At 41.5% G+C, this 26,432-nt stretch overlaps 1 protein-coding gene across 1 annotated transcript in view; it reads left to right on the top strand.

Moving 5' to 3' along the window:
* Nucleotides 1-16,761, top strand: part of TAF4 (TATA-box binding protein associated factor 4) — a 35,765-nt gene extending 19,004 nt beyond the window's left edge. The window contains exons 3-16 of the mRNA XM_008932920.3: nucleotides 1,924-2,090; nucleotides 2,819-2,938; nucleotides 4,605-4,724; nucleotides 5,455-5,577; nucleotides 5,836-5,925; nucleotides 7,018-7,269; nucleotides 7,455-7,599; nucleotides 8,113-8,227; nucleotides 8,872-9,041; nucleotides 9,681-9,811; nucleotides 10,436-10,561; nucleotides 11,961-12,017; nucleotides 12,102-12,221; nucleotides 15,787-16,761. Of these exons, the coding sequence (XP_008931168.3) occupies nucleotides 1,924-2,090; nucleotides 2,819-2,938; nucleotides 4,605-4,724; nucleotides 5,455-5,577; nucleotides 5,836-5,925; nucleotides 7,018-7,269; nucleotides 7,455-7,599; nucleotides 8,113-8,227; nucleotides 8,872-9,041; nucleotides 9,681-9,811; nucleotides 10,436-10,561; nucleotides 11,961-12,017; nucleotides 12,102-12,221; nucleotides 15,787-15,954 (1,904 nt within the window). The 3' untranslated portion in view covers nucleotides 15,955-16,761. The remainder of the gene's footprint in view (nucleotides 1-1,923; nucleotides 2,091-2,818; nucleotides 2,939-4,604; nucleotides 4,725-5,454; nucleotides 5,578-5,835; nucleotides 5,926-7,017; nucleotides 7,270-7,454; nucleotides 7,600-8,112; nucleotides 8,228-8,871; nucleotides 9,042-9,680; nucleotides 9,812-10,435; nucleotides 10,562-11,960; nucleotides 12,018-12,101; nucleotides 12,222-15,786) is intronic.
* Nucleotides 16,762-26,432: the final 9,671 nt, after the last annotated feature.

Genomic DNA, 26,432 nt, shown 5'->3' with positions numbered 1-26,432 from the left:
AAAATAGCTCCTCTAATCAGATTTTCACTGTACTGATGTTTTCAGTTATAACAGTATTGAAGATTTCCATTGATTCAGTGTTTATCTGCTTCAGCTGATTATTATGAGGAATGACAAAAATGGGCAATGTGAGTTCATTTCCCAGGATTTTGTTTGCACATTGGAAGAGGATGGCAGGTTCTGTATGTGCAGGAATGAGCTTGATGTAGTAGTAGGTCACTCTTTAGTCTTTAAAATGTTGAATTTCTCTTTTTTTTTTTTTTGTCAGTAGCCCCCTCCCTGTAGCATGAGGCTGACTGAGATAAAGCAGTGATGGTTCTGATGAGCAGCTGACAGGATCAAGCTCTGTGTTCACTATTAAGGCTTTTAAGGTTCTCATAAGCTGTGGTGATGGTGTGTGTGCCCTTGCTGTTTTAAGGAAAATACTTCTTCCGTAAGTTACAGGAGAAAATACATTACTGTTTGGAATGGCTTGGAAAATAGTTTTTTGGACTTGACAGCTGAACAAAGAGCATTTATTTCTGTAGTCTGCAAGACTATAAATAAATTCCCCCCCCCCTTTCCTACAGAAAACCAGTCTGAGAATATTTGTTTCTAGATGTAACTCTTGTCCGTAGCACATTGTGGGTCCCTCCTTAACATTTCTAATTAAGTTGCAATAGAAAATCACCTTTTGGATGTAAACTAGTTTAATGCCTCTATATGACTGCTTCATTAAAAGAGGGTTAATGCAGAGAATGTATGGAAAAATTAGGGGCAAATCAACTAAGGCTTTTCTTTTGAACGCGTTTTTGTAGAAATAAGTATATGGATTTTTGCAGTTTAACTTTCAAACAGTCCAAGAAAACTGTTTAAGGCATTGTCTGTAAACATTTTGGCACTTCACCTGAATAGAAAAGCAAATAAAAGCTCGACTCTTTTGAAGTAGTCATGCTCTGCGATGGCATAGACCAGATCTCCAGATATTGTTGGGGAGCGTGTGTAGGCTTTTGATTCACTGAACAACACTTCAGAAAAACTTTCTGATTTCAGTAGTGCCTCTTGATTTTCATGGTGAAGGTTCCTCCTGTAGTTGCTCACAACTAAGTTTGTTTCCTTAGGTGGCTTTTTCAGAGCTGATGAGGTCTGAGGCTCTCCTGGGCTGACTGAGGCGTGAGGAATGAAGGAGCTCTTGGAAAACAGTTCATGTTGTCCAGATCCTGTTTGCACGTTCAAGGAAGAGAGAGTCTCATCTGAAAATCTGCCTGTTAAAAGCTGTTTCCCTCCAGCTGCCCAGTGGGGTTAAGTGTATTGATCTGAGTGACTGAGCAGGGAATGACGGCCTCATTTCCTTCTCTGTTTTATTTTTCTTTTGGGGTGTAACACGGCACAATGCAGCCTGTTGCTGATGCACATGAGAGAGATTATGATTTTATAGCCACTTTCATTACTGAATTGGTTATGGGAAATTAATTTAGAACTTAGACAATTGTGTTCCTGTTGATGCTAGAGCTTATGTTTGATTATTTTTCTTCCCCTCTTAACAGGAATCTTGCCTAATGGCAGGATTTTCTTTTATTTGTAGTGTTTCATAAAACAAATTTCTTAGTAAACAACAGGTAGGATTTTTACATGTTGCTAATTTTAATGTTGAGTCACATGAAATATTTTTTGTTGGGGCAAATACACCTCACTGTGTTCTGATGCACAATATACTGAGCATTTAGGTAGAGAGGTATTATTTCTGATATTAAGCTATTCTACACAAAATGTCACAATGCAACCGGGTATTTTGATTTTATTCTGAACCTCTTTTGTTAGTTGCTTAGTCCTTCAGCAGGACATTAATTCCATATGCATCCAACTTGGATAAAAAGATCAGAAAAAGATGTTCTTTCATGTTTGGAAAGGATGTGTGTTGCTTGACCAATATCTGTTTTCCAGGCATGGTCCTCGTGCGCAGTGAGAACGGGCAGTTGCTGATGATCCCCCAACAAGCCTTGGCACAGATGCAAGCACAGGCACACGCCCAGTCCCAGCCTCAGAATACTCTGACTCCTCGTCCTGCTACTCCGACCAGTGCACCCCCAGTGCAGATATCGACAGTGCAGGTCAGCTCAGTGATGTGTAGGGCTAAAAGCTGTAAGATCTATTTTCTTTCTGTGAAGAATACGCCAAAAAGTAAGGAAGGTATGGTGTTAGGGATTGAAGAAACCATGGATCTAACTGGGGCTATACAGGCTTTTCATAGATTCATAGAATGGTTTGGGTTGGAAGGGACCTTACAGCTCATCTCGTTCCAGTTCCCCTGCCACTCGACCAGGTTGCTCCAAGCCCCATCCAACCTGGCCTTGAACACTTCAGGGATGGGGAGTCCACCTCTCTGGGCAGCCTGTGCCAGTGCCTCACCACCCTTATAGTAAAGAATTTATTCCTAATGTCTGCTCTAAATCTACTTTCCACATGGTAAAGGTGATGTATTTTGGTCCTAAATCTGTTACAGCTTGGCTGTTACTCATCAAAAATATTTTTACCTATCTGGATCTCATTAAGTTTAAAATTTTGATACAGAGAAGACCTCATATGGTTGATGTGTACAACTCTTTTCCCCAGAGAAAATGTAAGACTAAAAGAAAAATGTGGATATGGGGTACACTGAGATTTTGACAGTTGCATTAGGTTCAAGTCTAAAATTCCTTCTCACAGTTTTCTAGTGGTTTCGATGCATTCTTTGGTATCTGCAGCAATATTAACTGTCCAGGGACAAAATACTAGATAAGGTAGAGGATATTTAACTATGGGCACTGATGTATTTGTTTTTTTTTTTCCTCTTCCCCAGGCTCCAGGAACACCCATTATTGCACGACAGGTGACACCAACTACTATTATCAAGCAAGTGTCTCAGGCTCAAACAACAGTGCAACCCACGACAACGCTACAGCGTCCCCCGGTTGTGCAAGTGAGTGTGTAGGAAAGTAATGTATAAATGAGACTGCCAGACAGACAGGAAATGCAGTTGCTAAGTGCAGGGAAGAAATGCCTCCTGGATTATCCTTTCTAAAACACTGGCAGCTCTCAACGTATATTTCGGATGTACGGGTATAATTTTTTATATCTGTGTTATTATTATTTCATGTTATACCGATATGCATCTCTGTTTAAAGGTATCCTGTTAGTAGTTTGTATCGCCACAGAGCTGACTAAAACAAAATACCTTTATGTCTTCTGCCTCAAGAAACTGACAGGAATTCCCTTTGGATTTGGAGCTGTGGTGTTATTCCTATGATGGATCTGCAGTCCTCTGAATTCTGCAGCAAAATTTACAATTGCAAAGGCAACTGCACTGGCAGCCTTCTCTCCCCCAAACCTTCTTCCTCTCACACAGGTCTCTTCTTTGGTCTGTGTCCTTCTAGAGACTGATAACCGAAGGACAGGCAGTGGTGTCAGTCTGGGCTGTCCTCTCATAGCCTGGCCTCTGGCTTGCCTGGAAATGTTTTTTGAGAGATGGTGGCGTGAGTTTAAAAAACACTGCAAGAGTGTGAAATTCTCCACATGGCTTCCAGGCAGCACTGATACAATATGATTGCTGTCGCCTAATCTGTCTCATTGTGCTTTCTTCATCCTTTGAGTAGACAGGATTAGAGAGTTTTAATTTAAAACATGCAGGTTTTGCTATGCATCCAGTTAACCTTTTTTCCCTCAGAGAGCCTTTGCCTATGCCCGAGATCTTTCCAGATCTAAGAGTTAATTTACCTAACTGAGTCCCCTTAATTTGCACTGCTGTTATACTGGACAAAAAAAAAAATAAAGATCATTCCATCTGCATATTTTATGCTGTAATGAGCACACCATGGACTTCGTTTATCCTGATTTCAAAAAAATGAGACAAATGAAACCCTTGTCTCCTTCAGTTTCTCTCAAAATACCAATGAAAGTTAGCTTTGGCAGCACTGGAGCCTCTTTTCTTGTGCACCTTTATATAAAGAGCAAGTTTACAAATGATTTGTTAAAATTCTGAGTGTCAGCTGTAACTTGATAGGAATTGCTGTCCCAGGGTTGTTGTTAATAATTAGACTGTGTTGGAAGTCCATGAATGAGCTGTGTACGTGAGAAGTTCTTGTTTACAATGGTGATTCTTTAGAGGTGATGTTCCTGCTTTGAGCTGCCGATCTGTCTACAGAACTAGCACAGTGTTTTGTCCCATTGTTCATCACAAAGACCTCGAGAAGATCCGAGCTTTTGTCATAGTGCCTTTTTAGAAATTCCTCCCTTTGGAAGTGGCATTTAACAAAACAGGTAGAAAAAGCTATTGCATTCACAGGAATTCAGCACTCGTTTAAGCTGTGTTTTTAAACCACAGTGGCTGAAGATATATTTATGGTATTTTATTCAGTGACCAAAAATCGCGCAATTTTTCAACTTTTGGGATTCCTGTTTGGAATGTGTTTAGTGCCATCTGGTGGCTCTTTCTGTTCACTGCAACCGAACACACAGTAGTAACTTATTTATAGTAGCTGAGAAAGGTGTTCTACTGTCCCAGAGCTCGTTTTCTGTTTTGATGGCTCAGGAAAACAGCTTTTTGATATCTTTCAAGTAAAATAATCTTGTGTTTGTATTCTCTGCAGCCTCAGATTGTTCTGGGTGGTACTGCACAAACAACCACGCTGGGGACAGCAACAGCTGTACAAACTGGAACTCCTCAGAGAACAGTGCAAGGAACAACGGCCACCTCCACTGCTGCCACAGTAAGACACTGCTAAATTTAACATCTCTTTGTTTATTCACATATACATGTGTTCATGTATGTATATATATACACACAAAAATGTAAATACAGAGAGAGTGGAGAGCAGTGAAGATGCAGGAATTCTGTGAGCCATTGGTGTTGAAAAAGTAAACTTTAGTAGAACCATATAACTGAAACGTGTGGATACAGGTCTCTTGAATTTTGATAAGTGTCAAAGTATTAATTTTTATTTCTGTAACAGTTTTAAAGCACTCATTTTTTTAAAACGTGTTTGATGTATTTTATAGAACAGTGAATTGTTCAGTACTGCAGAGTAGTATTAGTATGACAAGGGATAAGAAGTTGGCACTGATTCATTCAAGCTCCATGTTTCCAGGACTGCAGAACAGGGAGAATCCACGCACTGTGAAAGAAAAGCTTTGCTATTTGTTGTCCTGCTAAAACACTTATTTTCTCATATGCAATGTGCCATTATTAAAATCATTGACATTTCCTTACTTCATGAAGAATCATACTTTCTTACATTTTGATAACAAAAATGTACAATACATAGATATATGTGAAGTAAAACCATAATTTCAGTCTGGTTATATCTTAATAATTGAGGAACATAAATCTGTAAATAATAGTCTGCAGTTATGAACTTTATTTCTCAAAGTATATGATCAGATCACATATGAAAGAGTTTATCTTCATTTCCCTGTTTCCCTTCTACTCTTCCTCCTAAGGAAACTATGGAAAATGTGAAGAAATGCAAAAACTTCCTGTCCACATTAATAAAACTGGCATCATCTGGAAAACAGTCTTCAGAGACTGCGGCCAATGTGAAAGAATTAGTACAGAACCTGCTGGTAAGAAAAGTTGAAAAGTATCTGGGCAAATTCAGACTCAAAACTGAGTCTGAATTATTTTTCTTCAGAGGAGGAAGTTTATAAAATCTGAGATAAATTAACTTTGCTTCTTCTGAATTCATAGTAAAATTAGTTACTACCATAAAGCTATTGGTGACTAAAAATAGTGAAGGATTATAAAGCCACTTATTTCCAATAAATTGTTACTTTTTTTTTCTTGTATTGAATGTTTGTTCATTTGGTTTTTCTGTTTTAAAGGATGGAAAAATTGAACCAGAAGACTTTACCAGTAGGCTGTACAGAGAACTTAATTCTTCACCTCAACCTTACCTTGTGCCTTTCCTGAAGGTATCTTGTATGCACTGCTTTTCTTTATTTCTGTGCTTATGTATCAGCAGCAATGAACACAAGCACATCCTTTACCAGTGTAGATAGAATTCCAAAATGATGTAAAGGGAAGTTTTAAACGGTGCCTGATTAGGCTTTTGCTCCCTTGGAAAGTATTTTTACCTCTGAGTTCCAAGAGTTTGTTGGTGTGGTTCTTTGGCACAGTCAGTAAGTAATGTAATTTCTACCAGTGTCACATCACAGCTCTTTTGAGAAATCTGAAAAGTTCTCTTTCTCTGACTTAGACCAGCAAACGTATGAATTGATTTATTATTCTCTTTTTAGTCCTGGAAAGAAAACAAGGGATTGAATCATACAGAAAACTGTACCTTCTGGGCAAATCTTTTCCCTGGGCTATATAACTCTTTGTATGGATAAGCAAGAAATTTACCACCTCTTAATAATAAATCACATTTGTCTTAAATTTTGTAGTAATTGGACACATCTCAAATTAGTGTTTATTCCAAAACATTTATCATCAGAAAATCATAGAAAGTACGACAGCATTGAATAGTAAGAGTGTAACTGCTTAACTAATGTATGATTAAGGGATATAGTTGTAGGTGTGTGTTGACATTTCTGGGTTCTTAAATGCTTGTTCAACCTTGAGCTGTTCCTGAGGATAAAAATTGTTGCCATAAGAAAACAGCTAATTTAAGAATCCAGTAAAATACTGTGGTCTCTGAGCTATTCTGAAATCCTCCTTGGTGTTCCAGTATGTCTTTCAAGCCTTCACATGTAGCTGGGAACGTGTGGAGAAGCACAGTCAAGGAAGGCAGCATGGGCTTGGGTTGTTAAGTATGTACCAGGGTTCCAGGTAGGCTGCATAACCTAGATGCCCTTGATATCCAAAAGGCATTGTCCCTGTGTCCTGCTTATGAAATGTGAGCAGCCTGGTATTCCTGCCTGCTCACTTGCCATCTTTTCTCAGGTGCACACGGACCGATCCAACAGATTGAAATGAAACGCAGTGTTTTTCTCCAATTCATATTTCCTTGTGTGAGGACTTAAAAAAAAAAACCCAACGAAATTCTTTCCTTTCCTCTCTTCCAGAGGAGTTTACCTGCCTTGAGACAGTTAACACCAGACTCTGCAGCTTTCATTCAGCAGAGCCAGCAGCAGCAGCCGACGACGCAGGCGACGATAGCCACGATCCCGTCAGCGGCGGCCGTGCTGCTCAGCTCCTCGCAGCGCTCGGCGGGGAAGGCGACTGCCACTGTCACAAGCACCCTCCAGCAACCTGTCATCAGCCTCACTCAGCCCACACAAGTTGGTGTTAGTAAACAAGGCCAGACCACGCCACTGGTACGTGAGCTGAAGTGCAGCCTGAAGTGGTTTAGCTCAAAGATCTTTGAGCTCTTCAGAGAAACTAGCTACTGGGAAAAAAAAGTGTAGTTTAAAATCCGTCTTGATTAAAGTGCTGTTAGGGCTTGTTCTTCCCACTTGATTGTCAGATTATTTACAGTGCTTTTTTTCCTTGTTACTTGCAGGTTATCCAACAGTCTCAGAAAGCAGGGGCATTGATAAGGCCCCCCCAAGTAACGTTGACACAGACACCCATGGTAGCATTGCGGCAGCCACACAGTCGTATTATGCTCACAACTCCTCAAATTCAACTGAATCAACTTCAGACAGGTAAGAGGTCAAGATACCTGGTAAATGCCCTATTTGATGGCATTACCTGAAGTGTAGTTTTGGGATTGCTTGTCCAGAGAAGTTGGCATCCCGTCCCTGGAAGTGTTCAAGGCCAAGTTGAATGAGGCTGGGAGCAACCTGGTCTAGTGGAAGGTGTCAAGGCCCCGAAACTAGATGATCTTTAAGGTCTCTTCCAACCCAAACCATTCTATGGTTCTATGAATGTCAGTTCTTAAATGCCCTGGAGCTGTGTGATGGCTTTTGTACTACTGCTAAAATCTTCAGTGTGTAGTGCCGTAGTGGCTGGGGATACACATTCCTCAGGGCATTATTTACAGTCAGAAACGGTTGTGGGTGCTGGAATTGTGTGGGAGGGTCCTGCTTTTTAGATGAAATGCTGTCAGAAGCTATTGAGGTAAAGTCTTTGTACCAGATCTATTACCATAACTAGCTGTGACTGGCTTGTAAATCCGAACTCTTACTGATGTAGTACAAATCTTGTCTGTCTTGCAGTACCTGTGGTAAAACCAGCAGTATTACCTGGAAACAAAGCTATTGCCACTGTTTCAACACAAGTAGCTGCTGCTCAGAAGAATAAACTGAAAGAACCTGGGGGAGGCTCTTTTAGGTGAGGCACTGGATGTTTGTGCTTGTGCTGCCTGAGCAGCTGAACTCTGGACCTTTCCTGGGTGCTACAGTGGTGCTGAATCCAACTGGGGAAACTCACAGTAACCTAGAGGTGGATATTCTGAGGGCAGGTTTGCTTCTTCATTAAAGACTTCAACAGACAATGCTGGACATATTTGTGCCAGACTGGTTTTAGCATTTAGCTGGCACTAAACCTCATAAACAATTCCTGCCCAGACAAGCTAATGGAATTCATTCCTTTGCTTCTCTCAGCTCTGCTTGAATTATTTGGATGTACAACCTGTCTAAGTGATGAGGGCAGATTATTATTGTTTTGTGGTAGTGATTTGTCTGGTCTCTTGTTTCTTAAGGTGTTAAAACAATTCATAAGAAGTGATCTTGAAAAAGCAGGAACTACAAAATTAGTGCTCTTTGAAATGAAAGGAGTAATTTCTCATTTGCAATTAAATTAGTTTTATCGTGTAAGAAAAGCAAATCAAATGCAAAAATAAAAATATTCTGATTTTGTGGAGTTGCTCAGGAATTGTGGAATTCACTCTATGCAGCTGTGATATTGTAGCAGTGTGCACAGATAGGCACTCAATATTATAATACGGTATTATAATAAGTTTTCCTCTCTTTAAGGGATGATGATGACATTAATGATGTTGCATCAATGGCTGGAGTCAACCTGTCAGAAGAAAGTGCTCGGATATTGGCAACAAACTCTGAGCTGGTGGGCACATTAACAAGGTCCTGTAAAGATGAAACCTTCCTTTTCCCAGCACCTTTACAAAGAAGGATATTAGAAATAGGTATGTTGTTTTATCTTGAACATTAATAAAACAAATTTTACTACTCTTGGGTTTAATTCAAAGCATTTTCCATGGAAATTGATTTGAATGGTTTAAAGCTGGAGTTGTTACCTTCTGATATTTTCTGGTATATTCTGATGCTTCTGGGCAATCACTTGGCTTATGTAAGTAGAATAGTGTCAAGAGGTAGCAAACCTATAGAATTGTCTTCTAAAGTGATGGCAATCACCACAAAACTACTTGACCTGGTTAAAATTCTGACTGTATAAATTGATACAGTGTAACAAACATGACATAAACAATGAAATAAACTCAGAAACACTTTTATTATGTTTACTTAGTAATTTAGAGTTGATGGTGAAATAAAAAGCAATCTTCAGTTATTTGTTATGCTGTAATATTTGTTAATATATAGTAACTTCATGTTAACAAATGTTAAGCATTTGTTAATATACAGTAACTTTTGTTAAACTAATGTAAATTTTCATGTGTATGCCATTTCCTATTTGATGCTTGTGTGAGCAATACCCAAAAGCATTATTTTGAAAAAGGCATTTGAATTTTCATGACTGAGAATGACCTCACATTTAGTTCTGTTGTAACATATTTATTTACAACTGACTTCTGTCCTGATTGTAGGTAAAAAACATGGAATAACAGAAATCCATCCTGATGTAGTTAGCTACGTATCGCATGCTACGCAACAAAGACTACAAAACCTCGTGGAAAAGTTATCAGAGACTGCTCAACAAAGGAATATTTCTTACAAGGTAACTGTATTTTATTGCACAAACCAGGTGACAAAATTGCACGAATTCAGCAGGCTGTCGTGCTGGCTGTAATGCAGGAGTTCAGGTGTTGTTTATTCTCTTTGACTGATTCATCTGCCATTAAGTTATTAATACACATGGGTGACTAGAACTTTTCAACTTGCATATACAAAATGGTTTTAAGACAAATGCTGAGAAACTGTGCCCCTCCCCTTTATTCATTATGTCAAATGTTTAGAGTCTGAGTGATTGTACAGTCAGACAGACAGATAAAAGCACTATGAATTCTCAAGAGACTGTTATGTGACAGATGTGTGTTCTTAATAGATGCAAATGCCTGAGCAGCGTTTAAAAAAGCCACACAGCTCTGTGAAATATGTTTGAGAGGTTAAAGCTGTGATGATATTAGTTTAGAAGTCAAAATCTGATGATTCATGGACTAGAACAAAACGCTTTTAAGAGTTCTAGCTGGTTTGACTGGTGTAAATATACACCTGCTATTTGTCTGAAAAGGACGCCGTGAACACTGGAGCTTTGAATGTATATGTTCTCCCCCAGTACAGTACAAGTTAACAGCTTTGTTTTTAGGAAAGTAATGAGAAAACATATTTGCTGTATTTTCAGGATGATGAAAGATATGAACAAGCAAGTGACGTTCGGGCACAGCTCAAGTTCTTTGAACAGCTTGATCAAATAGAAAAGCAGCGTAAAGATGAACAAGAAAGGGAAATTTTAATGCGCGCGGCAAAGGCAAGTGCTTGGATTTCACACGTGGTCGCAAAGTGTCATTTTTGACATCAAAACAGCAGAGTTTCTTTTCCTTCTAAAACACTTGCAGTGAAGGGAAAGACTAATCTTCAAAGATGGGACTTGATGAGTGTGTTCTTAACTAGAACTCAGTTTTGCTTTTCATGGTAAAGCACATGAAACAGCTTCTTTACCAGTCCCATTGCACGGTCCCAAATTAAAGTAGGCCTTAAAAGTTAGTTTTTGCATTTTGCATTGTGAAAAAGATGAATTTATAGCTTGGTACTCTTAAATGCAATAGAGAGGTTATAGGTGTTTTGGAGACTAGAAATAGAACTCAGAAAGATTTTTACAAGTTGGAGGAATACAATAAATAAGAAGCAGTTGATGTAAACATTAAACTGTGGGTTTTACTCAGTGAATATAGAATGAATATGATTAGATAAGAGCACCCTAGAATAATTCACAAAACAACCTAAGGCTTCTGTTGATTTCATGATCCAGTATGAATTGATAATGTCAAAATTCAAATTTATTTTGTTGTTGGTCTAAAGAACGGGTGGGATTAACAAGAGTCAGGATTTGATAGGATGAGAGGAAATAGCCTCAAGTTGCATCAGGGGACGTTTAGATTGGATATTGGGAACAGTTTCATCACTGAAGGGGTTGTCAAGCCCTGGAACATCCTGCCCAGGGCAGAGGTTGAGTCACCATCCCGGAAGTATTTAAAAAACATGTACATGTGCCACCTGGGGACATGGTTTAGTGGTGGGCTTGGCAGTGCTGGGGAAACGGCTGGACTTGATGTTCTTACAGGTCTTTTCTAACCTAAGCAATTCAGTGATTCTAAAAGTATGACGCACACAAGGAATTGCAGGTGCCCAGTGAAATGGGCAGTTGCTGATGTAAATGGTCTGTGGGTCAGTCAGCTGCAGTTTGTTCACACAGGAGCCTGACTTGTATGTGTAGGTGTAGCAGAAAGATCTATTCTGAATAAGTGCATAATTACACAGCAAGGGGAAGAATTTTTCCAAAAAGTACAGGTCTTATTCCTCTTTTCATATGCAAAGTGTCTGTACCCAGATCTGTGTAATTTGTCTCTTGTAATGGTTTTGTTTAAGGTATGAGTGCCTGGCTATTCCTTTGCTATCTTTAACAAAGCAGAAAAAGGGGGTGCTTTTTAAAAAAACCATAAGAAACAGGAAAACTTCTTTTAATTTTTAAAAATTGCTTTCCCCTGTTGCCCTCTCAGGGAGTGGTAGGTATTCCCCACTTCCTGCTGGAGTTTAGGGAAAGCTTTCATATGCTGTGTAAAACTTACAACCTTCAACTACTTATGTAACTGAATTAATTTTTCTTTCTTTTCCTCCAACCATTTCACGTTCATCCTTTGTCAACACAGTCTCGATCTCGGCAAGAAGATCCAGAACAGCTTAGGTTGAAACAGAAGGCCAAGGAGGTGAGTGTTCACCTTAACAGGAACTTTTATTTTGAAAATTGAAAGGAAAGTAACGAACTGTTCTTGTTCTGGCAAATGATGCAGATGCAGCAGCAGGAGCTCGCCCAGATGAGGCAGAGGGACGCCAACCTGACTGCGTTAGCTGCCATCGGCCCCAGGAAGAAAAGGAAAGTAGACTCACCGGGATCTGGATCAGGGACAGAGGTACAGTATCATGGTCATCTCTGTGCAAACCTCTCTGTTCAGAGCTTTTTCCCCGAGTTTGTGGGAGCTCCCTGAGCAGCACAAGTGTATTTTGAGTTCAGATTTGCTCACTCCAAGGCTGGGATTGGTTTTTAGCATCTGCGAAGTGGCATCGGGAATAAAATCTGAGTAGTCACAAGTCTCTGTGTTTTGGACCTCCATAGTTTTTGGGAAGATGTTTTTATGGTTGTAGCCAATCTAACTAAGAGTGCAGAGTAATGCTGCTGAGGTAGGTGGGGTGATAGAATTGAATCAACTGCTAAGTTTGACAGCAGGAACTTCAAGTTGTAGAACTTGCCTAATTTCTTTCTTCAGCAGTTGAGTTGCCTTAGTTTTAGTGTCTTCACAGCAGATCAGTTTGACCACTTCCATCTGATTATGGATTTCTTGCATATCCTTGGTGTATTGTACTGTTGAATCTGGCTTTTCAAACATTTCTCTGCAGATTAAATATCAGAATGCTCAATGTCTGATTCGTTTAATATTAATTTACATTCTGGCAGAGGACTACCTACTGTATTTCTAAACAAATGAATAAACATGAAATGATATAAAATTGCTTTCTGTGTGAGATATTCGATGTGGGATTTCTCCACTGTTTAAAAAGAACAAAATCTTCTTGAAAATTGTCATTTGTTGGGCCGAAAGCTCTCTTCATAATTTGAGAATTTTTCCCTGTGGGGCTTTTTGCCTTATGGCAAGTGACAGGATAGTAATAGTTTAATAATTCTGTTTATTATTCCTTGAACATTCTGAATTTTCAGTGCTACAGCATTTATACTGTAGAAAAGCCTCAAAAGAGTTTACCTTGGTTTATGCTGAATTTCTAGAAGCAATAATTTACATGTGCTTGATATAAAATGTTAGGGAACAATCTGAATACTAGTAAATGTTATTTTTGTTTGTAAAGAAATCAAGCCTCTTGAGCATCTTTTAAAGTAATTTTAAGTTTTGAAATATCCTAAAGTGTCTGTGACTGATAATAAGACTTATTTTTATATAAGCTGACAAATAACTGTATTAAAGGTTTATGAATGTGGTTTAAAATTATGAAAATTGCCGAATGGGGCACTTTACAAAGATAGATGTGTACACAAATGAAGTTGTCTCAGAGGAATATGCTGAAGTACCTCATGCAGAGTTAATGTTGGCATTGCTTCCTCCTGCATGCTCAGCTGTGCCACCTTAATGGTCTGTTAATGTCACTTAGGTTATGGGATGTATTTTACATCTACTGTGAACACTTGTTTGTATTTCATCTAAATCTGACTAATTTAGTTATCCTGGATTAATCACTTACTGGTTAACCAATTAACTACAGGTTCCCTGGAAATCTAATCTTTTTGTCTGTTTAATTAAGAACCAGCTGCCTTTGATCTGATACTCACAGCTGTGCTTTTGCTGCTGTGTCACTTGACATTTTTAAATTGGGCTCCACTTGTCACCATTTGTATGCAGTTTGTGGTTAAGGCATATTACAAGAAGTGTGGAAAATAAGGTTTGTCATTACTTAGGCACAGATTTGTAAATGCAAGCTTTTGATGTCTAGGAATACTGAATCTTAATTACATGTAAAATCACTTCTAAGTAGTAGTTGCACTGTTTTGTTTCCAAATTCAACAAATCAGTTTGCTGTCAGTTTTAGAGTTTTATGTCCCTGTGATTTTACTGGAAGTTACCAAAAAGCTTCTTAACTTGCTCCATGCCTTGTAGGAGTAGCATAGTCTTTAAAGAATCCTCAAATTTTACCTTTGCATTTAAAGTATAATGGTCTACAGAATAAAATCAGGCTTGAGTTTCTACTAAAGGATATTTGAAAACCAAAAATAAACCCCTTACAGCCATTCTTTCTATTGTCCAGTAATCATATGTATGGATTTGAGAAAATCTAGTTAGCATCCACTGCTCTCCTGCATCTTCTAATTTCCATTGAAGTTGGTGGAAATTAGGGACCTAAGTTGTGCAGGTGCCTTAAAATATCCCTTTGAACATCCAGCCTTTAAGCAGTTCTCAGTACAGGATTTTGGTGATTTGATGTTTGATGGGCCAACAGGTAACTTGCTTGAGAATCAAAACTGACTTCACTGCTGGCAGTGTGGTGAAGCAACTTCACCTGTACTGAACACAGTGTTCTGCTAACCTACAGTGATCATTTCTAGTGCAAGTTTAGGTTGTTTTCCTAATAATTTACACTGATCCTAAATACATTATTTTCCCATGTTAAGTGTGAGCCTCAGCACCTGATTCACGTGGCTCATGCATTAATCTAAATTTTGACTTTTTTAAATCTGGGCTATTCTTGTTCAGAAAAGTTTTTTAAAATTATCCAAGCTCTCAGGCAGATAAATCTTTTCTTAATAGTGGAGTGTGTTTAGACCTGTTTGTCACTGTGTCAAAGGTCCATTAAAAAAAAAGAAAAGGGAAAATCATTCTAGGAAATTAAATTGGAGGGGAAAAAAGAACCTATACACGAGCCACAGAATTGTAACCTGTTCCCAAAAGAATCCATTACGTAGGTGTAAATAACCCGTCAGCAACAGGCGGCTGCCCGAAATATTCCCGGCTTTAAAGTCGAGGGAAAAGCCTGGATTTCGGTCTGCGCGCGCCACCTGCCGGTCCCTGGGCGGTACTGCAGCCTGAGCCGGGAGCGGCAGTCCCGGATCCCTGTCCTTGCCGGACCGCTCCTTCCCTGCCCTTCCTGCTCCTTAGTTTTATACAAGAGTTGCATTAATCACACGTATCCTGTCAGAACTGTGTTTTCTGCAAGTGAGATTGCCTTGGAGTTGGCCCCAGCAGACTTGCTTTACACCTCACTTGCATTACACAGAGTGCATCCGAAGAGCTGAAGGAGGGGGGTATCTCTAAAGATAGCAAACAATTTTTTCCCTTCTGTTTTTTTCTCCTTTTTTTAAGTGACAAATATAATAATATGCTACTTGTTTATCTTGCCACTTTGTGTGGGAAACTGCCAGTGTGCAGCGGAGGGATGAGTGATGCTGAATGATGGAGAAGCATTCAGACATCATTAGAGAATGTCAGGCAAGTTACTTCTAAATATAGTCCTGAGCTTGGTTACAGCTGTTGTCACCAAAAGGAGAGCTCATGGCACCCTGCCATGGAGACTGGGGGGATCTAGGATGTTACTTAAGGCCTCCCAGTCCAGGGAATAGGACTCTTCCCCAGGTCATCCAGAACTCCAGGGCTGCCCTTGGGATCTCTATGCTGGTGTTGTGAAGAATTCTGTCCCTTTTGTTTGGGTTGGTTGTTGGGATTGCCTGTCCTTAGTGCCTTCCTGAAAATACAAACTGTGCTTTGTGTTGGTTTTTTCTTGTCTGTATTAAATATCACCGAGAACTTCTAATTGTTCAACTGTTGTTTATAAATAAGAATTAAATAGAAAATCTCTAATCTGGTAACATAAAGCTTCCTGTACGTAGTCACTGAGTTCTTACCTCACACGTTTTCTCTGAAAAGTTCTGGAATACCTGGGAGCATGGACTGATTTCCTTGTTCTTCTCACTTCCAGGGATCTGGTTCAAGTGCAGCAGTCCCAGGCAGCTCTGGAGTTGGAACAACCAGACAGTTTACGCGACAAAGGATAACGCGGGTGAACCTCAGGGACCTCATATTTTGTTTAGAAAATGAGCGAGAGACAAGCCATTCACTATTGCTATACAAAGCATTCCTTAAGTAAAATGGAAAAGATCAAGGTATTTTTGACGGAGAGACGCCTGAGGACATTTTTTAATATATTTGCAAATTACGCCTTTTTGTAACAAGCAAATGGGATATTGTTTAAAAAACAACCACCTCTTTACATGGAACAGTTTTATATTCCTGTTTATAAATAAACTCTTCAGTATGAGAGAAATACATTTCTGTAACAGTGAGGATACTTACAAGGCCTGTGGATACTATAAAAGGACAATTAAATTTTAACTCATCTCTTGATTGAGTGGCCTTCTTGCCAAACAAGCCATATATAAAGACTGATGGAATCGTTTAGCAAATAACTAGCTACCCTTTGTCAGCCCTGTAGCAGTTTCAACATTAATTGTTCATTTTAGTTCAGTTTTATTCAACTAAATCCATGATATAGGCATATGTCTACAGCAGATGACCTCATTTCATTTAGCTTTTTTTTTTTTTTTTTTAAAAACAGTCAGTTAGCAAAGCAAACTGATTTTTAAAGAATATTTATCTTTCCCCAAAATGCTCAAAAATCTAGAGGGATATACAGTTAATTTTAAACATAACCTCAATTTTAATCACATTATTGCTTATTAGAGGCCCTGAAATCCCATAAAGGAGGGTTACTTCTGAATGTTATAGCAGCATCTGTAAAAATGCATTTTATTTGCTATAGTTTGTAAAGCTGTAAAGTTAAAAAAGGAAAAAAAGGAAAAAAAGAGAAACCTTTTCAGCATAAATATATTTTACTTGCACTGTGTTTTTTAGCTAAAGTGAAAGCTTAGATTAAATAAAATCAAAAGTTGAGAGGAATCATCAAAAGACTGTTTCTCAGTGTGAATCAAGTGTCGAAAAATGGTTGGTGTATTTTGTCAGTAATTGTACATAATTTTTGGCACATAACATAAAAATGGCTATGTAAACTATAATTATTTTGCTAAAAGACTGTATGCAAGCTGTGGGCCTACTTTAAAGATGTCCAGAGCAAAGTCCCTTCTTTGTACCTATTTTTTTATTACAAATATACTAATTGGTTCTTTATATTTTCAGAGGTTATTGTATTAAATTGTCTATTGATAGTACTTTTATGACTGTAAATACTTTGGCTTTCTTTGTGTGAACTCTCATGGTAGAATTTAACTCTCTTGCGTGTAAACTGAATGCTGATCAGTATTTTTATCAACACCTGACAACTGTTACACCCCTTTTATTTTGTCTTTTAGGAAATCCTGTCTTTCCATTTTTTTTTCATGTAAATTTTGCACAGTTACTTGTTCATATGTAAATATTTTACTTTCAAAAATGAAGTTTTTAATTGCTATTGTTTTATATAGGATTGAAAGAAAATTAACTCCTTTATTAAAAACAAATTTATCTGTATTTGCTAATGTATTTTTCTCTCTAAATCTTTTCTCCACTTGGATTTATTTTTCTTGGTAAAGTAAAAGATGAGTCTACCTGAGGGGGTGCTGTTTCCTAAAGATGCACTTTGGGGTGTTTTTATATTGCTTTGTTTTGTCAGTGTTTTGGAGGTATGTGACTTTATGAATCTTGACATTTAATTGCTGTCTTAGGGGTCTTGGACTGAGATCAGTGGATAGTGGGTTTGGTTGTTTTTTAAGCAGGGAAGGTGTCTGAAGACATCTGAAATATTTGGGGTTTGTCTAGCGAAGGTTTAATAAAGCACCCTCTCCTTGAGGGCGACCCACTCCTCAAACACAATTAACTACAATGGTTTGCAGAAGAAGATGGGACATAAAACACAATTTAGAGCACAGTTATTAAAGAATATAATCAGGGACACTTTTGATTATCAACATGAAAATCTGAGAAGTATTTCTGATGCTCGGTACTGAAAATTTAGCTTTTGGGTTCGTTTTCTTTAATTCCTCCTCTCATGGGCGACTTAACTCACAATTGTGAGGGCCTAATCCTGCTAATACATTAATTTGATGATTATTCCTTGCACACAGACAAATCTGCCCACAGGCTGCTGCCCCCAGCACCCTGCTGTGGAGCTGGCACTCGGCCCTCGGGAGATCAGTGTCTCTGGGAAAGCGGATTAGCTCCTAAAGGGATGGACTCACCTGACACCCTGTACAACACTGACCTGAGAACTTTCATTGTTTGTAAACTCCAAACTGTCTTTCAAATTGTGCCGTGTTATTAAGGGGGAACAAACACCTTTGGCTTTTGGCCAAAACGCTGTCAGAGCCTTCATTTAATTGTAGCAAGAGTGTGGATGTAATTGTTAATCACCACTGGCACAGCATCTGCAGAGGTAAGTGGGGAAGAAACTGACCTTCAGGTGGTGCTTCCAACAGCAAATTGGGGGTAAGACACATTTGAAAAGCTAAAGTTAAGACATGGTGTGCTGTGCTTTGCACTCCCTGTTCAGTAGTAGCTTAGAAATACCCTGGAGAGGCCAAGGGAGGAGGGAGAGATCTGTAAGACCAGGGCTCTTGGTTTTGTTGTAACATGAGTTTTAAGTGCACAGTCAGCCCTTTACTCTATACAATTTTTCTCAGCTTTTAAAAGTTCCTGTTCTTTTAGCCTGAAAAGCTGGGAGCATCCATCTCCTTCCAGTAGTTCCAATTCATGTAATTTCGGACTGAGATATTGGCACCCAGCTTTATTGTCAGTACTGGAGTGAACACTGCTTCATGCAGCCACTGGCACTTGTGAGGGGTTCTCATGGCAGAGCAGTTGCAGATTTTTGTTGATTTATTGTTTTTTTCTAATGATAGAACTGGTAACTATTTCTGAAGCTGCTCAGAAGTTTTACATTTCAAAGCAAAGTCATGACTGAGCAGAGGTGGCATTTACAGGGCATCGCACGTGTACAACATCTCTTCTGTGTTGGTGACCTGTAAAGAGAGAAATTGTGACTCTTTCCTGGCCCCAAAGCTTGTGCAGTTCCACCAGAGGGTTAATGTGTGAGGGAATTTACTGTCCCTTCATCTTCATTGTACAAAGAATGATGCAGCTTCCCTGTAGCACCCCCAAAACTGAAGTTTGCCACAGCTGGGACATTCTCTCCATGTGCAAGTCTGTGAAGGTTTATTGTACTTTTATTTTATCTCACTTTCAGCTCCATGCCAGGGACAGGTTGCTTCTCTCTTGCCTGTGTGTGACTTGTGGTGGGCTCTCTACCCTGTTTTACGGAAGTCTTGGTATCTCTCTTTTTTTAACAGCTTTGATTAGGTAGTGCATAACTGTAATGTTCCTGAACTATTGATGCCGTTCTTCTAGCACAAAAATTGAACAGAACAAATAGGTTCTGAATTCAGCTTGTTTTCCTTATTTCACAGGTTTATAATTAAATAGATATAGGAAACCTGTTGAAATACGTAGTGAGAGACACATGCTTGAGTGCCCTGATAAATGCCATTAAATTCACAGTAATTAAGATTTTGTTGGAGGTTTTCAAGTTTTCCCACATTTCTGAGATTTTCTAAATTGCAAATGATAATTTTAACCATTGTCTTACATTTACAGTTATTGTCCATCTGCAGTGACGAGTCTTAACCTTTGAAGGTATGTTGGGTGGGGTGGCAGCTTGGCTGGATACACGAGGCGATGGCATTTCAGCAGTGACATTTCCCTGCAGTGTGTGAGTGTGGACCCACATGCCCAGGTAAGTGTGCAGAGCCCTGTGCTTGTGCAAGGTGGGAAGGCCTCTTCTCTAAAGACTTCCAGTGCTTGTGCCAAGACTTTTGTCCATCAGGGCTTTAGGCAAGTACAGGCCAACCTGTTATGTTAAAATGTGCTGTAAAGTGCCAAGAGGAAAACGTTGCAGTAGTATGGGTTGATCCTAATCTTTAGGTTTTTGGGAATGTCATGTAAGCAGCCCCATGTGTAAAGCTTGCTCCTTAGTATCTGGGGAGGTTTTTTAGCAAGTGACGCTTCCCTGTTTGTGAAAATTGCCGGGCTGACAAATTTGGGAGATTCTTGTTTGTTGAGGGGGTGAATCAGGAGGGCAGCACGTGCTGCTGACCTGCCTTTCATTTGCCCAACACAAAAGCCCTCCCGGTTAGAATATCCCCCTGGCTGAACTCTGGGGGATTAAAACTGCATTTTAATTGCGCAGATCTGTCCTCCCCCTGCAAAGTTGAAGTGACCAAACCCTGCACTCTACAGTTGGTGTCCTGGGAATGGGTTGCACCAGAGACCGGGACAAGCCAGAACTTTATTTTGTGTGGTAGTGTTACATCCAATGCCTGTGAGGAAGAGAACAAATACATTCTTTAAAACTTGCTTTTAGGCGTTCAGTCACGTTCCTTGTTTTCCTGTGGCACCTGAGAGAGGCTCACCCTATGCTGCCTCAGATGTGGGAGAGCGAGCAGGAGCTCTGAGGGCACTGCGGGGCGGCTTCGTAGCCGCTGCCTGATCTTACTTTGTTCTGCTCCTTCAGAAATAGCTTTCCTTGGGAAACACAGTATATTTTCCCTTTGTTTTCCTGCTCGGCTTATTTACTGTTACTCTCTGTAAGCAGCTGGGTTGCACCCTGTTTGGTTTCCTCCTGGGAGTTTCCCTGTTCCGAAGTCAATAGACGACTTGTACAAACAATGCGAGCAGCGTTCGGGCTGTGATATGTACCACGCTGCCGTGGAAGTGCTGAATAAATGCATAACAAATCTGGCTTTTACTGCGCTGTAAAAGTGCTGTATGGTTTTACTTCAGCACTTATGTACTTTTTCAATCCAATACCAAAATTAGGTTGCCAAAGGAAAAAAAAAAGTCGCGAGTGCTTTCTAGTTTGCTGTGATGCATTTGGTGCTCTAATTTCAAGCAAACGTGTTGGAGTGTTGCCCAATTATGGCAGATTGGAATATGAAGAACAATATATCTAATTTCCCAGGGGAGCAACGTGCTGATGTTTAGGCACAGCCTCTTTAAGTGAAAATGAAAATCCTACTGTCTTGTCGAGTGTGTCACTGTTTAGCACCTTGACTCCTTTGTTCCACTTTGAGAGGACAAGAGTAAAACCTAGGCAAGTTACAGGTAAGATCCTTCACCTCAAGATGGAATTGATGGAATTCATCATTTCTATTTGAGAAATAAGAGTTAAGTTCCTTAAAAAAATTATATTCTCACTGATGCACAGCAGCCGTGTGTGATTTGAGGTTGTGCATTTTTTTCCACCATACAGTAGTTTTTCTTCATCCTTATTATTCTTGAGTGGTGGGAATATGTTTTGTGTATATTTGCTTATTCTTGATCCAGATATTTCAGGGTCCCTGTTTGGAGCACAGCCCTAAACCAGTTGTGCTGTCAGAACTGAGTGTGCCAGTGGAGGTGGGCACCATTCCCACCCAGGCCCCTTCTCCCCAGGAGCCAGAGGAGGGCTGTCCCTCCTGTCCCTGCATGGCCAGCTCTGCTGCTGCTTGATCCCAGAAAAACTCCCCAAAATTCAATTCCATAATTGCAAAATGACTGAGAACTCCTCTGGGTAGGGATGAGGGCAGGAGCTGATGGCTGGCAAGGAGGGAATGATAGACTTGGACAGCTGAGGTGTGAGGCAGCGTGGGATGGGTGAACTGGAAGCTCTGAGCAGCTTCACTCCATGGGAATGTGCCCGAGGCTGCCCATAAATTTGAAAAATAAATAAATTCCCTAGAAAAATAGCTAAACCAGGTACCTACACAACACAAAGCAGGTCTGTGTGAGCACCCCCCATCTCCTTGGCAACAGAAGCAGGCAGGGAGTGTGGGGAAGGTTGTGTGTGATGGGTGAGTGGGGTCAGCTGGGTGGGCAGTGGCTGTGGAGGAGGTGAGGAGAGGATTCATGCCCTCCAGTGCCAATATCACATTCCTGAGATGGGAACTGCTGTCTTGGGGGATTTATAGGCCTGGCTGGATTCTTCTATGGCTTTAGGAAGGTGCTTTGTAAGTGTGGAGGAAGGTCAGGATGTGCTGGGAGCCCCTGGGGCTCCTCACGGTGTGGGCTGCCCCAAGGCACTGCCCCTGCTCCCAGCCCACCTAATTTATGGACAGACACGTGCACACATGTAATATATGTGTCTGTGTATATATATATATATATATTTGTGTATAAATACATCATACACATATAGGTATTTATAAAACTCTGCTTTATATGTATAAAGTGTCCTCTGCAGGGACATTCCCTTTTGCCTGTGGTGGGGCCAGCTCTGTGATCCACCAGATCTTCAGTATTTCTGGTCCTGACAAAAGCTGATTTTGCAGAATTGGGGGGTGTAAGTGTCACCCAGTGCTCCTTAGAGGTGTAAGAGGGAATTGTTTTGTAACTGTGCAGTAGGAACCCACTTGGATGTTTTGTGCTGGGTGTGGAAACTGCAGTGGGACGCTCACTGCGAGGGTGGTGGTGCTAATAGCTACTTCGAGGAAAGCTCCTGGTTTTCCCCCCACGTATCCAGTGAACATTTCAGTTGCACAGTATTTTGTAGCTGGATTTGGAAAGGGAGTGGGGGGAGGAAGTGTGAGAAGATGAGAGAAAAACAAGCAATAAAAGTGTTGACAAAGTAGTTCAACACTCAGCGTGAGTTTAATGGCAGAGCTGGGGTCAGTGCAGAGCCGGGTGGGAGGGAGTAAAGAGGTCAGTGCTGGGGTCTCCCTGCCCTGTGGTTGAGGGAGAAGGAAATAAAGATTTCTGGGAAAAAAGTGTTGAAAAAAGGGGGGATCGTGGAAGCAGCTGGTCCTTGCTGTCCCATGCCTTCACCTGTCAGAGGGGATTAACACCGATCGCATCCCATCCCTGCCGCAGCTGAATTCCTGCTGAGGGAGCACGTGGAAACCCCCAGCTGGGGGACGCTTGGTAATTGCTGTTATGTCATTAATAAGGCACCGTATCCGTTTCTCCCTGCTCAGGGAAGGGCTGGGAGCCCGCACGGGCGGTCGGCTCACCTCGGCAGGCAGCAGATGGTGCTCTGAGCCCGGTTACTCCGCGACAGAGTCCTCCATCCCCGCTCCATCCCCGCTCCATCCCTCCTCAGGGAAACACAGCCCTGCCGAAACCACCGGCCGCGGTGGGGGCAATGCCCTTCTGTTTAATGCGAAGTATAAATTATTGATTTGCTGAGTGCTAAATAATAGAAAGTGGGAAGGGGAGAGAAGGGGATGTAGCTTGGATGATGCGTCAGGAAAAAAACCCCAAACCTCCAATTAAAACGATAATTTTAAAAAAAAGGAAAGAGGAGAGCCCAGTATGCTTTGGAAGTCTTTGATCAGAATGGCTGCCCCGGACTACTTATTTATGTATTTAAGTCTTTTTGGAGGGCACAGTTGCTGAGTGGAGCAGATGTTAGTGAGCTTACCAGTGCAAAGGCAGATACGAGCAGGGGGAATTAGTGGAGGTGCAGAAGAAAGCGAAGCTGCCAATTAGAAACATTTACAAACAGGACAGAGATGTTCAAAGGGGACTTCTGGTGATGGCAAGATGTGAGAAAATCAGTGTCAAAAAGCATGGTACACACAGAACCAACATTTTAACCACTGCCTCCTAATTTCCCTTCTTTCAAGTGCTGCAATTCCTACAAGTTACAAACCTATAAGGTTTCATGTGAGCTGTGTTTGGAGAGGGTGGAGATAAGCTGAGCCAGGAACTGTGGCTGCTGGAGGTAAAAAATCCCAAATATCCCAGTAATGTGCTTTGGGAGTGCTGTCAGGCCATGGAAGTGGGGGCTGTGGAACAGGCTCTTGTCACTATTGGGTTTGCTGCTGCTTCCTGCCTTTGTGGGACAATTCTTGCGTGTGGAGGAGTGGGCTGGTGTGGATTTCCCAGCTACCTGGATCCAGCCAGGATCCCTGTGGCTCTTGGCCCTAAATCCCATTAATTTGTGTTGAGCTGAGCTTTGGTGGGATTTCTCTCCCCTCATCCATCACTGAGGGATGCAGGGATGGAGAGAGATGGATGCAGACCAGGCTGTGGGATTGGCAGTGGGATGACCCTGCTTCCAAACCATCCCTGCTGCTGGCCTGCCCCTTCTCCCAGGTCACTGCAGACCTCCAAGATGCTCCCAAAGCCACACTCTAATGTCACCCTGTGGCTCAAGGGCTGGCCTGGCCCTGGTTGCCAGCACTGTCATGTCCCAACCCCGACTGCTGCATTGATTCCAGGTCACACCACCCCACGGGCGGCGCCATGCCAGGGAATCGCTGTGTTTCTAGGTCGTTAAGTCCTTTGCTCTTTAATTCTTTGCCTCCTGAACGCCCCCAAGGTGTGTTATAATCACCCCAAAATGCAGCCACTAATTGTTTGGTGTCCCCGGGGGGCGAGGAAGAGCAGAGTCACATTAAATCGCAATAATCAGGAGCTTCTGCAACAAATGAACTCCAACCTACTTGACAGGAGGAAGCCGAGGTGGTGCCTCGTGCTCTGTGAAGGGCTGTGTTTAGTGGTAATCTTATTTGTAATCTAATCAATATGTTTACTGAAGGAGAGAATATCATCAAGTATTACTTTAAGACACTTAGGGGATGTGAAACCGTTCACAACTCAAATACAAACATGTCTGTTGGCTGCGTTTGCTGACAGGAAAAACACGCTGTGTTCCAGAGGGGCTGGCAGAGGGGCTTCTCTGGGGAGCAGAGGGGACCCCACCTGCTCAGGGTGTCAGGGATGGTCTGTGTCTGAGCCCTTCCTTGGCTCCCCATCCCATCTCCACATGAGTGTCTTGGCCCTATCCCAGGCTCACGGGCAGGCAGTTCCCTCCCTGCTGTGGCTGATGCTGATGACTGTCCTGAGCCAAGTCTGTCCCGTGAGACTTTTTCTGAGTGTGTGTGTTTTCAGGAAAGTTTGGAGGTTTTATTAAAAACTTACAGGGCACCATATGACATTCATAACAAACAATTAGGCTCTAATGCACCCTGTGGAGGAGTTTCCTCCTCATCCCAGGCATTTAGAAGGTACCTTTTACCCTGAAACATGAGGGTTATACGTATAAAAGTGTATAATGTTTCCCTTATAAAATTTTTATCCTGTCTAATGTATCCCAAAGCTCTTTGAAAACTGAAAGCAGAAGCTCTGGAGGTTTGGCTGCAGTTGTGGGGAAAGGGATGGCTGCTGAGTTCAACACAGCCCCTGCAGACTGACAGTGAGGGGGGACATTGTGTCCTGCCAGGGCAGAAACATCATCCAAGACAGGCAGGATGGGCCCATTCCCAGGGGTCTTGGCAAGACGTGCCAAACTCCTGAAGCATATTTTGGGGTCCAGAGCCCATGGCATCACACAGGCATGCACCCAGCCCACCGCTGCAAAACACCTCACATCTGAGCTGAACTGACAAGGAAGCTGGTAGGAAAATAAAAACGACACGAAAAATAAATGCTGCCTGTTTAATTATTTAAATTAAGACTTATTTGAAAGCTGTGTTTGCAGAAAACACACCCCCCTCCCTTTTATTTTTTAATGAGCTCTAGTGCATTGAAAGTGTGTGTGGGGGAACCAATAAACTCCCCCTTGCAGTTTCGTAACATGTTTAATTAAACAGGTAGGAAAAACCCCTTCATCCACCGCTTCCAGAACAGGCAGCATCAGCATTCCTTCCCAGGCACAATATCTCCTGCCTATGGGACAAAGCTCCAGAGGATCCAGTGGGGTTGGGGTAACCCAGGAGGGGTTTGGGATGCAGGCAGAGGGATCAAAGATCTTCTGCTTGTGGAGTCCAAGGGTCACTGCCAACCCTGCTCATGTGAAGGTTTTCCTGCATCCCACTGATACTGCAGGGGAATGGGCTCATCCTTTTCCTAATCCAAAGGAAAAAGTTCACCACATCTCTCCCTGTACAGACCTCCCAGGATGAAACCCAGTCCTGGGGGAGCTACTGCTGGAGGGCAGGACTCTGAGGCCAGCAGTGCCTCTGTGGGATTCCAGTGGTGGATGGACTGAGCTGGCACTTGCAGCCCAATCCCAGTGGCTCTCGGGCATTGCTGTGGTTCCAGGGGCTTGGCTCTGGCTTTTCTGTCTGTGCAGCCAGTGAAAAACAATCCAGGAAGGTGAGAAGGACTGAGTGAACTGCTCAAAAAATCCTTAATATGTCATTTTCCCAGGTCAGAGGGAGGCTGTGAGGCACAGGCACATGGGCAGAGAGGCCATGCCCACCCTGGGCATCACCTGGGTGTCCATACAGGGTGAATTTGGTTAAACCTTGGAACAGGCTCCCCAGGGAAATGGTGGAGCCACCATCCCTGGAAGTGTTCAAAAAACGAGTTGATGTGGCACTTCACAACAAGGTTTAGTGGGCAAGGTGGTTTTCAGTCAAAGGTTGGACCTAATGGTTTATTTTCCAATTTTAATGGTTCTGTGATTCTATGAATGCACCCACTGCTGTGCTGTGTGGAGCTGGCACAGGGCTCCTGAGATGGCTTTTTGTGGGATTTTCATTATGGTTTTTTTTTTTTTTGCAAGTGGAATGGGTTTTTTTGAATAGCATAAAGAGTGATTTTAAATAGAGCCCACTCATCATAGATGGCAGGGTAGTTATAAAATCCAGTGTTTTA

Source organism: Manacus vitellinus, unplaced genomic scaffold (assembly GCF_001715985.3).
Source record: "Manacus vitellinus isolate BGI_N305 unplaced genomic scaffold, ASM171598v3 scaffold_26_pilon, whole genome shotgun sequence".
Taxonomy (NCBI): domain Eukaryota; kingdom Metazoa; phylum Chordata; class Aves; order Passeriformes; family Pipridae; genus Manacus; species Manacus vitellinus.
Note: the sequence above shows the minus strand (reverse complement) of the source record. Positions and strands in the feature narration are given on the sequence as shown.